Source organism: Lepisosteus oculatus, chromosome 5, assembly GCF_040954835.1.
Source record: "Lepisosteus oculatus isolate fLepOcu1 chromosome 5, fLepOcu1.hap2, whole genome shotgun sequence".
NCBI classification, from domain to species: Eukaryota; Metazoa; Chordata; class Actinopteri; order Semionotiformes; family Lepisosteidae; genus Lepisosteus; species Lepisosteus oculatus.
Genome location: NC_090700.1, coordinates 34,115,256 through 34,130,703, shown reverse-complemented (window position 1 = coordinate 34,130,703; position 15,448 = coordinate 34,115,256). Strand labels below are relative to the sequence as shown.

The 15,448-nt window shown below is 39.2% G+C and overlaps 2 protein-coding genes across 5 annotated transcripts; one reads left to right on the top strand and one right to left on the bottom strand.

Moving 5' to 3' along the window:
• Window positions 1-1,532: 1,532 nt before the first annotated feature.
• tmdd1 (transmembrane and death domain 1) lies at window positions 1,533-11,691 on the top strand. 4 transcript variants are annotated; one of them, XM_015342693.2, is made up of 5 exons: window positions 1,538-1,855; window positions 4,139-4,318; window positions 5,244-5,363; window positions 8,266-8,412; window positions 11,194-11,691. In XM_015342693.2, the coding sequence occupies exons 1-5, from the start codon at window positions 1,777-1,779 to the stop codon at window positions 11,616-11,618; spliced, it is 951 nt and encodes a 316-aa protein (XP_015198179.1). In that variant the 5' UTR covers window positions 1,538-1,776; the 3' UTR covers window positions 11,619-11,691. The 4 variants fall into 4 exon arrangements, with proteins under 4 accessions (XP_069046422.1, XP_015198180.1, XP_015198179.1 ...); XM_069190320.1 differs by lacking the exon at window positions 1,538-1,855 and adding an exon at window positions 1,866-3,559; XM_069190321.1 differs by lacking the exon at window positions 5,244-5,363 and having other exon boundaries at window positions 1,533-1,855.
• A 2,764-nt stretch (window positions 11,692-14,455) lies between these two features.
• On the bottom strand, window positions 14,456-15,448 carry LOC102693803 (olfactory receptor class A-like protein 1). The gene has a single exon (XM_006628487.3). The coding sequence runs from the start codon at window positions 15,413-15,415 to the stop codon at window positions 14,456-14,458; it is 960 nt and encodes a 319-aa protein (XP_006628550.1). The 5' UTR covers window positions 15,416-15,448.

Here is a 15,448-nt window from a genome sequence, read left to right as displayed (position 1 = left end):
TAGAAGGATGGTGAGATGGATAAAGTAGATAAAGCAAATATCAACAGACTGATAGACAAAGTGGATAGAAACACACTAGAAAAGAGAGAGGCTGTTGACCTCTAAGAGTGTCCTTAATACTCTCACTGTATAATCTAGGTTCATCGCTCTTACATGCCTATGATAGGTCCTTTGGGTACCTGTTCATTCTGCAGTACAGCTTCTAACAAAGAATTTAATTAATAAAAATAATAATAATTCCTAGAACATACATATTGGAGCTCTGCACCCCAAAGCTTCCAAAGTGCATGCAGGCATTTTTTCTCTTCAAAAAATGTTCCAATGCGAAGAAAACAAAAATGCCTGACAAAAGTGGCAGGGCTCTCTCTCTCTCTCTGATAACTCAAGTACAGCTTCAGAGTTTGGCGATACCCCTTATGAAAGGTTAGAATTGTACATGTTCAGATTGCTCATGGTTTTAACGTTAGACTTTTAAGCTCTCTCTCCATGGTATGCCACGCCACAGTTCATTCTCATGAGGCATCCCAAGACTCAACAGAACACCTAATGCTACTGAGGTTAGGCTGTCCAGCACTACAGTCAGGCTAGTATTTTGTTTGGGCAGGGATGCACTTTTCAGCAATGTCCAGAAATAAGTTTGCAAAGGCTTTTGGAGAGCTACTGTAAGTAGAGAGATGCTGTAGCAATACATTCTCATCTTCGATGGGGCCCATCTCACGGCCTGCAGGCTGTTGCAGGCCTCTAAACCAAAGGAAATAAACTCATTTAGTACTTACCTTTTTGTTTGAGGGATATATTATATAGGTAGGAAGCAAAAAAAGGAGAAACACAATCGGTAAATTTTAAAAGTTTGAAATGTTTGGTGACTGCAGTCACTCTTTGTTAGGTCACATACCTGCTTAATGGTCAAAACCTCATTCAAAGTCAGGGCCGATTTTAAACTCTAGGAAACAGCTACTGCATGGCTTCTGGTCTATTTTCACAGTGCCCTCTTCTGGACTGGAGGGAAGCAGGTCTCCTCATCCCTTTTGTATGACTAGTGTTGTAAAGGTAACTACTGTATACTGTACATACAGTATAACATACTGCCCTGTCTTTCTTACACCTGAAGAAGGCTCCACGGCTGAATAAACCTATTACTTGTTCCTATACATATAACTATATATTTAAGGAAAATATATGAAAGAAACGTTTTTGTGATGATTGAGGTATGTTTTGTATTGTGTTTTGGTATAATGGGGGTATTTATTAGGTGAAAATGTGAAAGGTGGTAAGGTATCTTTAAGTTTTTAGTCTTTAATTCTTTAGTTTAAATTCACTCTGTAAAATGCAAATCTGTACACTGATAAGTTTCTCACAACTGTCATACATTTTTCAAGGCATTTGGTCAGCTAAATTAAGATCCCAGAGCTATAATTTTAAGTTAATTTTAAAACAGAACAAAACAAATTTAACTCTAAAATATTTTAACAGAATTTGAGGGTAGAGTGTAAAAAAATAATGGTACAAAGAAAAAGAATCTGAAAATGAAAGAGGAAAAGGATACACTGCAAAATCATTCATTCAAGACATTGTAACTTTGTGACCTACTGTAATTCACCATTTGAATATAACAGCCATTAGACTAAATACACTTCTCCTAATACACAACTCCACATACACCTGTGTACTTTGGTGATGTCAGCATGGAGTTGTATGGCTGAAAGTTCTAGATTTCTCCTTTTATATTTTTAAAATTAAACAATTTCCCAGCATGCTCCTCAACAACCTTTTGATATGCTTCCAGGCAGTATGAAAGTAGAGCAACTGTCCGTGCTTGTCCTTGTGTTCAGCCTCTGCCTTGGAGAAGACAAGGGTGAGAAACTAAATCCAATTGCCACTGGCACAGAGGACAGTAGTGTATTCACTGTGTTCAGTCTGAAGCTAAGTGTACTCCTTGGGTAGTTATCTGTCATATGAGTGTCTGAAACGACATAGCTACAGTAACTAGCACTTAAGGAAATGAAGAATCTTGGAAACAGATTGTTTTCTCTTATTTGTTGTAATTAGCTAATTTTCCATCCCCTTTGATCTGTGAATGTCTGACATGTTTTACAGTACTGAAGTTTTAAAATATGAGTGTGTTTCTATGTTCAAAATTAGAACACCACACATACACAAAAGGCAACTTGAAAAAACATGCTATACCAAACATTAGCACCAAAAAAGGAGACATGGTATCTCAGCAAATTCTAAATGTTTTTAGTCTGGTTATTCTTTCATCTCAGCGTAACATTACTGTACAGTACCTTAATTATATCTAGTTAGCAACCTTCTACTGTATCAGCAGACATTCACAAAAGGATATTGTTATACAGGAAGAATTGTCAATCCTGAAACCTCCTTTCTCACATTTTTGTTGCAGTAATTAATCTTTCCAAGTCTGTTGTGTAAAAATGAGAGGTAATAGTCCTGATATGCTGAGCATGGCGTTAGTAAAGACTCACATCTCTGCATGTAAGCCCGACCACAAATGCACGGCACAGCAGGAACAGATACATTGTTCTCATATCAACTATGGTTTCCTTATTTCAGATTTTAAATCTTTTAAGCATATCCTTTTTTCACTGGCAGGATGACTTCAAATCCCCTTTTTACTCCACTTCCTTGGTGTTCAAAAAAAATCAAACTAATATTTCACCCCAAACTAAACAAGAATGCTTTCACGTGGACATTTCTCTAGTTAGACTTGTACAGAGTGATGTTTATATTAATCTTTGCACAGTATTGTGTTACAGTATGGTAATATAATGGTACTGTATATAACACACTTCATTGCTGGCAGTTTAAGGTGTGTGGATAATGGAAAAGCACAAGACTATCAAAACTGACACACATATGTGTTTACATAAAAAATAAGTCCCTGTCTGATGTAAACATTCTAATTAATACATTTTGTTTTAACTGTAATATCCTTATCAGGAGTGAATGACAGTCTTTTGCTTTGTTGGAGTTACAGACCTCATGCTTCATGTTAAATATGAACAGTGTGACTGTGTAATTGGCTGGACATGAATAAGTGGGAGGAGTTTTGTTCTTAAATGTGCTGTAACTGGATGGGTGTGAACTAGTGGGAGGAGCAGTATGCTTAAATGTGCTGTAACTGGATGGATGTGAGCTAGTGGGAGGAGCATTGTTTTTAAATGTGCTGTAACTGGATGGACATGAACTAGTGGGAGGAGCATTGTGTTTAAATGTGCTCCAACTGGATGGACATGAATTAGTGGGAGGAGCATTGCATTATGTTTAAATGTGCACTCATTGGCCCATGTGAAATATTGGGGAACAATTGGCTGAGAGTGTTTGGTGGAGAAAAAGTTGGAGAGTTAGTCCAAAAGAACACTAGCATCACTAAAAATGAAGCATGATTTTAGTCAATCCATTCGATGGGGGATGGGATGAGTGCCGTCGAGTCGGTGTCAACTCGTGGCATCTCTATGGATCATCACCATAGAGATTTCATGGCAAGATACAGAAGATACAGAAGTAGATTGCCAGCCCTTTCTTCCGCACGGACAATGTGAGTGTTGTTCCCATTGTCACAGAAATGCGATCCTCCACTGCCAAAACCACCCCATACAGCTGCTGCCCGGTCTGGGTTATTAGAGAACCTGGTGCCCAACATGGGACATGAACCCACTACCCTGAGATTATGAGTCTCATACTCTACCAGCAGAGCTAGTCAGGGCTCCAGTCAATCCCTTACAAACTTGAAAATCTTTATTACAGATTCTTTGCATCATCATAGTATAGTTCCTTTGCCCATGATAAACTTTCCACAATGGGCACAATTTATTTTACACTGCTCCACCATCCTCGACAACTACTGCTGTGTGTGGTTCCAATTTCCAATCCCTTTTTTTGACATCATGAAAATCATCTGTGTCCCTCTTTGATGCATGCTTTATAAAGTCTTGAATTCTTCTAATATTCAGCTTGAAATGGTCTATAATTGTTATTACCTTTATGAAATCTGAACATTGTTTAATCTGGAAAAGAAAGCTCTAGAATCACCCCAGTAGGTTTTTAATGACTGATTGAACAATTGAAGACCTTCTTTCTGCTGGGAGCAGTAACACCTTCACCCTACTTCCCTCAGTGGCGGACGATATTGGGGTACACCAGATGGAGCGGATTGCTGAGCTGCTGACCCCCCGTGAATGCCAGGACCTCCACTCTATGCTAACCACCCCTGAGGAGAATATCCTCCAGGAAATAGACAGGCTTTCCCTGGAGAAGAATGACCTGGGCGTCCCAGATCGAGTCCGGAGAGACATCAGTATGGATCAGTCTTGTTTCTTTTATAGTACAAATTCTCGTTATTGTTGGAGGTTTTCCAAGTCTAGTTCTCTCTGTTAATGTTTTTCAATTTGTTAATTTTTTCAGGTAATAAATTATAGCTAGAACAGTATTACACATTCACTGTGCTATTTCATCTGGTTCATATATACAGTAAAACATGGGACTTTGGAGGTTCAGTATAGGTGCACTTTAGTGATCCCCAAGGCACTTATTCAGTTTATCAGATGTTTAAAGACAAACTGACAAGCCTTATTATCTTTTTACAAGTCTCAGCACATGATGAGTAGTCAAACCTAAAGAACCGTACTGTATGATACCTGAAAGAGTTAACAGTGATTATATCTTTCAGAACAATGAGACATTCTTTTTAACTGATACATCTATGTGAGGAAATTAATAAAAATTAATTTGGGCTTGCAAATGTTGAAGTATCACACCTCACATTATATGGTATAAGTCCCCAAGCCAGTGCCCAGCTGTGAGAAACTACAGTTACTACTGAAAAGCTCAAAATAATCCCTTTGGGTTCTTCATATCCCTCTTTCAAAGCATCTCTACAAATACAGTAAGTGCATCACAGAAGCCCAGGAGTCACTTCTATAGAGCATAATTAGAACAACTCTTTAAGTCAAAGTAATTAGAAACTCCTTGCTAATTAAAAATATTGGTTATAACACACTGATATTGTTTTTAAATCTTCTGTTGTTTCCTAAAATACCAGGTCAACATATCAATATTCTTTACAGTCTTGTTTCTTTAATTACCTCACATATTAAGGGCATTGTCTTTGAAGATGCACAAAAACACAAATCACAAGGAATGCAAGAGAAATCTTGTTTTTTTATTGCCTTGTATAGCCACCAAGTGTTTCAGATTGCTGTCTGACACTACTCTGTGTGCAGGGACAGAGGAGGAGTGTAAGACCATCTTGACAGAATGGCTGGTGACTCATGGAGACCAGATGTACTATGACCGCTTATCTAGAGCTCTGCAGCGGATCGGCAGGACTGACATATCTTTAGGTCAGACTTGTTCCATGTTCTGTTTTGAATACATCATTTTGACAAAGTGGATAGCCAGGGAAATCCAGGTTGCACTGTCAAAGCATCTCCTCTGCCATTTGTATTCACAATACCTTTTGTATGAGAATAAGCGCAGTGCATACCAATCTGTTCTTGATGCTGTAATGAACGGGTTAAAAAGCACAGTATGGTACACAGGAGCAACTGTTTTGCAGTGACCGGTGTTTCTAAGATTACAAAATTATGTAGTAATATCATTGTACACTTGAAACTCAGAAGCTAAGTTATGGAAAATCATTGCCCCATGTTTTAAGGTTAAATACCATCAATGGCCAGACTCTCAGGGGTTAATCTATGTAGATCATGCAGAAAAAATAGCAAAATGACAATTTTTCTCTTAGAACCTTATTATTTTCAAATAATTCAGCAAATAACATTCACATATTCATGTAAATATTGCAAGACATCACTAAATAAACAAAAAACAGAATAAAAATGATGACTTCTTACATATTACAATAAATCACAACACTTACAATGTACTTATTGACTTACTCTACCTCCTACTCTAATCTATACCCATCAAATTTAATCTTAGGTTTGCCATCTTTCCCATATTCTTTGAAACTGTAGAGTTCTAAATCTTTCCACTGCCCAGCTTTTCTCAATTCTTAACTAATACGATAAAAAAGATTTCAAATCTTGCAAACTAGGTACTAAAGTTGATTCCCAATATTTCAACAGGAGTTACTTTAAAATTGTAATGGAGTATACCACAATCATACCTAATGGGTATCTCAAAGAATGATCATGCAATGTAGCATGTAATAGGCAGAGTGGTGGGGTTAAATATTACATATCAGAGAAGTGCAGAGCCAGCTCTCTAATTTGTATTAACTTTTCAGGACTCCCAAAAGGAATAAATCCATTAATCACTTTTCCTTTTACTTTAATACATATATCCAGTTTTAACATCAATGTATTACTTTTATCCTAGTGTAATACTCATGTTACTTTTATATTGAATTAACAGTAGCAATATCATGTTATATCTACACACTTATTCAATGATTCTGCTGATGTATATTACTTCTACCCAGATCTTCATTCCATTGAATCCCTATGCTTTTCAGAAGAGAATACCTGTATTTATAATAAGATTTTTGGGAACTTTAAATAATTTGCCTCTAAGCTTAGACTTAATTTGGGAATCACAACGTATGTTATCAATTGTCTAAACCTGCCAAAGTAATTTAAATCAAAGCTATGACATATGGTAAATGATTTCCAATTTGAAGGTATTTTTAAAGTTTCAGTGCTGGTTCAATTTATTTTTTTGTTCTGGAAAAGACATATGGTCCTGTATGAACTGTATACCACTAAGTTCCCATTCTGTTCATGATAGTATTCTATTTTGAATGGAAAAATAAGCATTACCTTATTACAACTGAATTACAAACACATCAGATGCATCCACAATTTCATAATTTAGCAAGCACGAAACAGTCGCTTCACTATAACGATTAGTGTGCACATACATATGCGTATCATTAACTTAAAGATGGAAATATAATCATGCCTTCTGATTGTTTGTCCTAATAATACATTTAATCTAAATAGTGAAGACCCTATTATGGAACTAAAAGGAAATGATTTTATGTATTAGAAAGACATCCAATTTTTTCATAACACACTTCTGTTGGTAGAATTTAGCTTAGAAAGACTGAATTGATACATGCCAGTAGTTGGTTGGTGAGATTTTTTGGGGCACAGGCCAACAGCAGCAATTTTAATCCCAGATTTTAGGCTGAATCCACCTTCAGTTACTGCAGCACTATTCTGAACACAATCTGGTTCTGCTGCAGTACTGACGAATCCCCCTGGTTGCTTTTCTTCACAGACAGCAAGAGGTGTAAATTAGCTGCCAGTGGATTCGGAACAGTTGACACCAAATTCTGCACAAACCATCTGTTCTGTGCTCAGCACAATTTAAACAGAGAGGCAGAGAAGTGAAGAGACAAGCGCCACAGCACGCACACATTTTCGTATCAGTTCAACACATGGCAGGCAAACAGAGTGCTCCTATTTCATCTGAAGCTACACAAATAAGCATCTATATATATGTAATTAATAGTGCAGATAACTAACCGGGGACTGGACTGTGTTATAGTGATGTCCTTTAAAAATTTAACTTTCAATATCGTACTTGTAGGTGTGAAATGCAAAACCTTTTTTCTTTGTTTGACCTCATCATTCATATCTACAGAAATACTTTTTTCCTCTATACCTAAACCCCTCTGAATATTTCAGTTTAGTGAGATATTTTAACAAACTATAGTTTTGTTAAAATTGTCAAAATACAAGTGAGAATTTTTGTTTGTGTGTGTGGGACACAAAAAACATTTTTTTCCACATCTTTGAGACAATAGGTCCTTTCCTAAATCTTAAAATTGGTCTCTTCAGTCCTCATCTTACCTGTAATCTGGCCTGCCCAAACACTTTCCAAGAATTGTATAGTCATTTTTTTTAAAACTACCTGGCCATTATAACTGCCAGCTGCCCAGATAAGATCATGTTCATTCTTCTGAGGCTTGGGGTCAGACTGATTGGAGTCCTATAGCTATTCTTTGTGTAGTATTTAAGATTAGCAATATTAACAGATGTAGTTATACTCTTGATAGCTTTTCACAAACACTCTTTTCCATTGGTATTGAATAAATATTTTAGAAACTGTAAAAGGCTGTATTGGAGCAAAGCATTTAGTTCAGGTGTATATTTATTAAATCTTCATTATTTTAGAAAAGGTATCTGAAACCCATTCTAGTAATGATACTTACTATATTTATTTGCAATACTTTGTAAGCTTGACATGCCAAAAATGAAAACCTCTGTATGTTTCTAGAAATGGGGAAAAACATTAATCAGGACAAGAGCCTGAGCTTAAAGAAGTATGTGGAAGACTATCATAAGCATGTGGAGGCTATGCACTCATCCCTGATCGAGCCAGCGACTGACCACACCACAGACAGCCACCGTGCAGCCAGGGACTGTAAGAGAGGTTATTTACTGGATCTGTGAACTTCTTTAGAGAAGCCTGCATATCGAATATGCTTGTACTCTAGTTTGATAATTCAGGTAACACACAAAACCCTAGACATAATTTCTGTGGTACAGTATAGTGAGCATCAAATGAAGTGTATCATTCCGTTAGAAAAAATGTGTATATGGATTTTGACTATTGATTAAATCTTTTTGCCAGTCATTTGCGTTCTCTATGGCATACGCAAAAAATCACCTCCTTACTGAGAGCAGATTGAGCACAAATGAAAAAGTGATTTAAACTGTGTAATGTTGGCTCTAATGAAACTCAAATGGTGGACTGAATCAGCACACTGTTGAGTCTTAATAGCCAGGAATTTTTACCCTGGAAAGACATTACAGGCAAACATGGACTGTCAATGTTGAATCTACCACACATGGTTGAGATGGATGGGGATGTCCGAGTGTAATGTTTTGGGCAGGAGTCTAGACGCTACAGAAGGTCATGTGTAATGATTGATGGTAATCTGACTGCACAACAGTAGATTGATCAAATCCTTCATGTGAGCTCATTCTGATGTGACAACATGTCAGTAGGATGCAACGGAACAAGTAAAGGTTTATTCCATACTAAAATACATTATTCAGCATGGAATAAACCTTTACTTGTTCCTTTGCAGCCTATGCATGCTGACACAGCCACCTACTGAAACATGTCAGTAGGACAATGTACAAAAATGTGATCAGTATGTCATGGAAGCCTAGACTTGAGCACCAATGAATAATTGTAGGATGAGCTGGGACAATTTGTGGCATCGAGAGCTTAGAGACCAGTGAACAGGCATATTAGTGTCCAGGCTCTACATTAAGAACTGGACAGAATCCCATACATTTCCAACACAATATGAAGCGTGCATCACAAATGTCCAATGGCTACACAAGCTCCTAGCTGTAACCCCTTACTGATCATCCCTGTTTATGACAAATTATTAATCAGAAAAATAAATGTAATTATCAGCGCACCTGCTACAAAAAAGACTGTAATGTTTCTAATAATTTTGTGAATGTGTTGGAACATTTATAATTGGTTTTAGTTTGATGCTCAATCTACATATTGATTGAGCTACTACAAAAAAAGAAGCCTGTTCAGGTAAAGTGACTATTCACACCCCCTTTGGATATTTTAACGTGTTACTGTTAAAATATAGAATCACTGTGTATTTTTAATTTGGTTTTTTTTCCATTGATCAACACAAAACAAAACAATTCTACAGATCCCCCTAAATTAATTATAAATATGAAACAGAAACTAAGTGATTTTATAAGGATTTACCTCCTTTTACAATGAAACACTTAAATAGGCTCTGGTGCTACAAAATGCATTTAGAAGTCACATACTGTAATTTGTTGAATGAAGTCCCCCTGTGTGCAAATAAGGTGTTTCACATATACATATCTCTGGGAGGTCCCATAGTTGATTAGTACAGCTCCCAACAAAAACTATATCATGAAGATGAAGGAACTTTCAAAGTAAATCTGGGATAGGGTTATTGCAAAGCACCTACTGTATAAGGAAAGGGAATAAGAGCATTTCCAAAACATTACATATCCCTCAAAACACAGTAAAGTCCATTGTTAAAAAATGTAGAAAATATGGCACAACTGTGAAACTGAAGAACCGGGCATCCTCAAAAACTGAGTATCCAGGTGAGAAGAGCACAAGTCAGGGAGGCCACCTGACAAGTGCTGTAAGAGGCCGGTGACAACTCTAAAGGCATAACAGTCTTCCATCGCTGAGATGGGAGAAACTCTGCATATGACAATTGCCTTGGTGCTTCACAAATTTGGGTTTCATGGAAGAGTAACAAAAACTCACATCAAATCTCAATTATACTTTGCCAAAAGGCAGAAGGCAGGTGACAGACTTTTGAGACCAAGCTGAAGAAGATTCTATGTTCTGATAGGACCAAAAATGACCTTTTTGGCCTCAATAATAAGCACTATGTTTATTATAACGTAACAGTGAACATCATCCTGAGGACACCATCCCTACGGTGAAGCATGGTGGTGGCAGCATCATGCTATGGGGAAGCTTTGCTGCATCAGGACCTGGAAGACACATCAAGATAGAAGGAAAAATGAATGCAGCAATATACAGAGAGATCCTGGATTAAAACCTGCTGCAGTCTGCAAGAGACATGGGACTTGGGAGAAGATTCATCTTCCAATAGTACAATGACCCAAAACATACAGCCAAAGCCACAGTGGTTTAAATAGAAAAACATCAGTGTTCTGGAGCGACACTTTTTGAAGTGTTTTCTGTCAATCAATGGCAAAACCTCCCAGTTAAATACATTATGATTTCATACTGAAACACAGCAAAATGTAAAAAAGTCCAAAAAAGGGGTGAATACTTTGATAGTCACAGTATGTAAAAATATTGAACAATATTGTCCTTCCCCTCCCCCAGCTTGACTGCAGATTGTGTTATTACACTTTAAAACTGAAGGTACAACATCTATCTGTTTTGAAAGCTCTTGGTATGGACAAAGAAGCTCTGTCACCATCTGTTTACAGGTTTACAATAATAAAATGATATGTATAAAACACCAGTAACCACAGTCCTCTGGGATTAATGTAGGACTCAATTAGCTTGGTAAGTGTAAAAATTACCCTAGTAACTGCTTTAAACACCAGAGGCTGAAGACACTGAAACATCTGTTTCCAACATGTGTGCTGTAGTTCTGTGCATATTAAGCACTTTAACGGAGGTGATCCTTCCTGTTTGCAGTAACCGAGTTGAGCTGGAGTGACCTGGATCTCGTCATCCAGAGGGAACAACTGCCACCTTACAGCAGGCGGTTCCTGGAGGGGGTGTGGCCCCTCATCGCTGGGGTGTTTCTTGGCTTCATTGGGGCCTTTCTCATTGGGGGCGTGACCCTCCTCTTCAGCATTCACATCTCTAAGCGAGACTTTGAGGAGCTCCTCAAGCGGTCCACGCACCACAGGCGATGCCATCACCGCAGCAGTCCGTCTTGTTCAGTTGACAGACACGTGCCTCGAGACGATCTCTCTCTCAAAAGCAGAAACCCAACCGGGAGGTTCAACAGCTTCTTCCCAGCTTTCAGGTTATTCAAGAGGTTCAAACCTCTCACAAGAAAGATATCAGGCCAGGCAGGTTACAGTAAGCTTGGCAACCAGCGTCTCAAGCGTTAACAAAGAAATCAGAACATCAAACAACAAACTCATGTGCTGAATACCATTTCATAGGGCATATCAGTGAAATAAAATAAATTGATTAACAGTTTTCTGCTTGTCTACGGTCATGTCTTGTACTGATTTTATTATTCCAAGGGAGATCATTTAAAATACTTCTTTTACCTCAAGGCTCATAGAGAGCTATTTTTCCAAGATAGCTAATCTGTCTAATTTGTACCTACTGTAAGGTACCACTGCTCTGTACTGTAAGTGCCATTGTCCAGTCAAGCAGTTAATGTTATTTGTGATATTATACATTACAACAGCCATTAAGAAGTGTTTTGCGAATTTTCCAAAAACACTATTCACGATCCATTAGAAAGATCCCAACAACTTTAAGACACACAATCGGTGTCAAGCACATCATGTGAAAGCAGAAAATAATTCTGTAGGATATGACTGACATGAAGAATATTCAAATGTTTATTTTAATTTCCATTGTGTACAGAACACCATTTCCCCACAGGAGTTTCAGCTATTGCTTTATTCTCAGAAGAGCAAATTAAGGAACGTCATTAGGAAACTTCATTTGCAATGAGACATTTAGCAGATCACTTGCAAAGTGTTAATTATAATTAAAATGGGAGGCTGTCAGAGAAGATAATAAGACTTATTTGAAAGTCAGAACTTTATCCAACATCATTTTTCTTATATGTTTATGTACTAAAAAGTAGTGAAGCATTTACTCTCACATTCTATAATTTACAGACCACTAACATAAAATTAGATAATGAAGCAGACAAACGTTGTATACAGTATTTCATAGAGTATATATACTTCATCACTTCTATATTATTTTAATATCATAACTGAAGCCTTTCAAATGTACTAAAAAACAGTTATATTCCACTGTTCACAACTTGACACAAATCTTCTGCAAATTGGAAACAACAAACATTGGAATTTATAAAAAAATATTTTCACTCAGATACAACACAAGCCTTTCATCTCCTTTTTTATTGTGTATCTTAACAACAGCTCTTTCGGCCAAGTGTAACCCATGTAGACTGTATGGTACAAGTAGAAGTTTTTTAAACCTGTACTTTTTATGATGTGCGATGTCGTTCCGGATATGGAAAGGTAATAATAATAATTAAGCAAGGTACAGTAAATCATTATAATAGAAGAATAACCTGTGTGGTTTTGGACCATTAGCCTGATGCAGGGTGACGGGGGACGCATCAGGGCCAAGCACAAACACCTGGAGTCCTGTTAGCACTGCTGCTAAATTGTTGCCACTTTCAATTTCCACCAGCAGCAGCCAGAAGATGCACTTTGCCTGCCCGCTTCTCCTCCACAGCTCATTAGCAGGCCTAGTCCTCCCTGTGCAGGGGGAGACTGCAGAGTGATCATTTGGTCCACAGTCACCAGGCAATTCAAAGAGCTAATAACCATGACAATGTGCAAAGATGACGAGAGACGTCTGGCTACAACAGCCTGTGATGTGGCCAGAGGAAAAGAATCCCTCCGTTAAGCCAAGAAAGAAGCCAAGGCAAAGGGATGTGCCCTGATTTTGAGGTTTTGGATTTTCTTTAGGCTTCTGTGTATCGTCACAAAGATTTCAGAAAGGTCAAACATGCTTATTTTCCATATGGAAGATGAAAAAAGATGAGAAGCTCCCTAGTTCAGGAACCAGTGGACACAGCCAGAAATTACACTGTTTAAAACTACGAACAGGAGGCGCTTCTTTACCCATGGGCCTGTGCGAGTCTGGAACAAGTTGCCCAGCCATGCTGCTGAAGCTGATACCCTGGCATCTTTCAAGAAACGGATGGATGAGAACCTACGATCAATTAACTACAAACGACCAAACAGCAAAGCAAAGTTCTGTCAGCAAAGCTATGATCTGATTGTTTTCAAGTACCAAGATGCCCGTTATTCTTAAGCTGTTGTAAATGGGGTGGTTTTCACCTTTAAAAGAATTTGCGAATACACTTTAGGATAAACTGGTTTAATGAGATCCCCCCTACCCCCTCCCCACCAAGCGCATGGAATTGAAGAATATTAGCAGCATGTTTGATATCTCTCGCAGTAACAGACCTGGAACTGAAGGATGTCAAATCCTTGAGCTGGCTGTATCGCTACACTGGGGGTTCTCTCCACACAAGTTATTTTTTATTTTTAATTCTTGCTTTCAATTCCTCCTTTAATTGAACTAATTGCTTCATTATACCAATCCTACCTAATGTGCTTCTGAAATCAGACAGCTTGGATTTATAGTGTGCTAAGCAGCAATTAGAGACAATTAGTTCATAAATCAACAACTAAACAAATCATATTGCATTGCAAGCCAAGCGTTGTGCTGGCGACAGCAGGGGGCCAGGAGGTTAGGGGCTTCAACACAGCCCTGAGATGCTGTTTTAATAAAAGAGTGTCTCAGAATAACCTCGTCTGAGGTGCAGAGTTGTATTTGAACTGACGGACTCTCGTGGAGGTGACTAATCGACACCTGACCACAGACAGAGATGCTAATTGAACTACTAAACAAATGCATTTCACAGTCAAATTAATCCAGGCATTCTAATACTCACCTACTGTATACTGGGGAGAAAACCAACCAGAGAAAGTACCGTATAACACAAACCCTATCAAATTAGATGTTTCTGTTAATTAGCACAATCTAATATGAAGGGATTCAAAGCAAATTCATTTTCTGTGACCTCACTGTCTTAATTGTAAATGATATCAATTCTGAGTCAGTGCAGGTAGCAGACATTCTAGGGCAACTGAAATGGAAGGAGAGCAGAGAAGGAGATCGCTGGGTAGTTCTAATGAAAAGTGTCAGGCGCTGCCTTTCAAACAGTGGAGAGAACGGTGTCTACACTGACGGGGCCTTTCTCTGTCTTCATGCACCCTAGCTGGCTCTTGACCTTCTTGTTGGAGGCGATGATGACGAGGGGGCTGACAGCCGCATAGAGAGAGGCGAAGAAGATCCGCAGGTCAGAGATGAGGGAGGTGCTCAAGGTCTGAGTGACGGTCAGTGTATATACCCACAGGCCATTGTCAATGCCATAGAAGAGCACATACAATGTCACCAGGGTCACCACTGTCTTGGCCGCCCGGGACTCTGCCGACTCCTTCTGTGTCCGTTTGGCACTGCGGAGGCCCTTCACCTGCTGGCTGTGACGGTACAGGAAGAGCAGGATGAAGAGGCTGGCCGCCACCATGAGGAATATGGGCACCGCGTCTCTCGCCACCTGCACTGCCCCGACGGCATTCTTCCACGTGCTGGAGGGGAAATTCACAATGCAGAACTCTATGTTGATACCGTACTGCGTGCGGGTCGAGTTGTCGCCAGAGCTCACGGCGAAGGCCAGGGCAGCGGAGCTCAGCCAAGAGTTCAGTATCCACAGGAAGACGAAGACACCCCCCAGGTACCGAGGAGCGTGCGACTTGATGCTGTACCCCCGGGATCCGGGGGGGACAATGCTGATGCACTGAAAGGTGCTCAGCACGAAAGTGAGCCAGATGGAGAGGGACCGGGACGTCCTGTAGATGAAGATGATGGTCTTGCAGCCGGTGTTGTTGAAGACATACAAGACGCCGAAAGCTGCCAGCGCCTCAAAGGAGCAGCGAACCGCAGCCACCAGCAGGTTGACGGCGGCGAGGTGCAGAACGATGGCGTCAGCCGGCATGAGCTTGCGTTCACTGCGCATGATGTGGCAGAAGGCCCAGATCACCGCCAGATTCCCGGGGACCCCCACCACCACTAAAAACAGGTATAGCATCCCCCTGATGACCACCTGGGGATCCATGGATAAGGTCAGAAAAGCAATATAACCAATATA

Excerpts from the sequence above, each read along its gene's own strand:
- tmdd1 (XM_015342693.2), top strand. The coding sequence starts at position 1,777 with ATGCTTCCAGGCAGTATGAAAGTAGAGCAACTGTCCGTGCTTGTCCTT. Across the intron at positions 1,856-4,138 it reads CTGCCTTGGAGAAGACAAGG|TGGCGGACGATATTGGGGTA; the intron begins GTGAGAAACTAA and ends TACTTCCCTCAG. Across the intron at positions 5,364-8,265 it reads CAGGACTGACATATCTTTAG|AAATGGGGAAAAACATTAAT; the intron begins GTCAGACTTGTT and ends GTATGTTTCTAG.
- LOC102693803 (XM_006628487.3), bottom strand. The coding sequence starts at position 15,415 with ATGGATCCCCAGGTGGTCATCAGGGGGATGCTATACCTGTTTTTAGTG.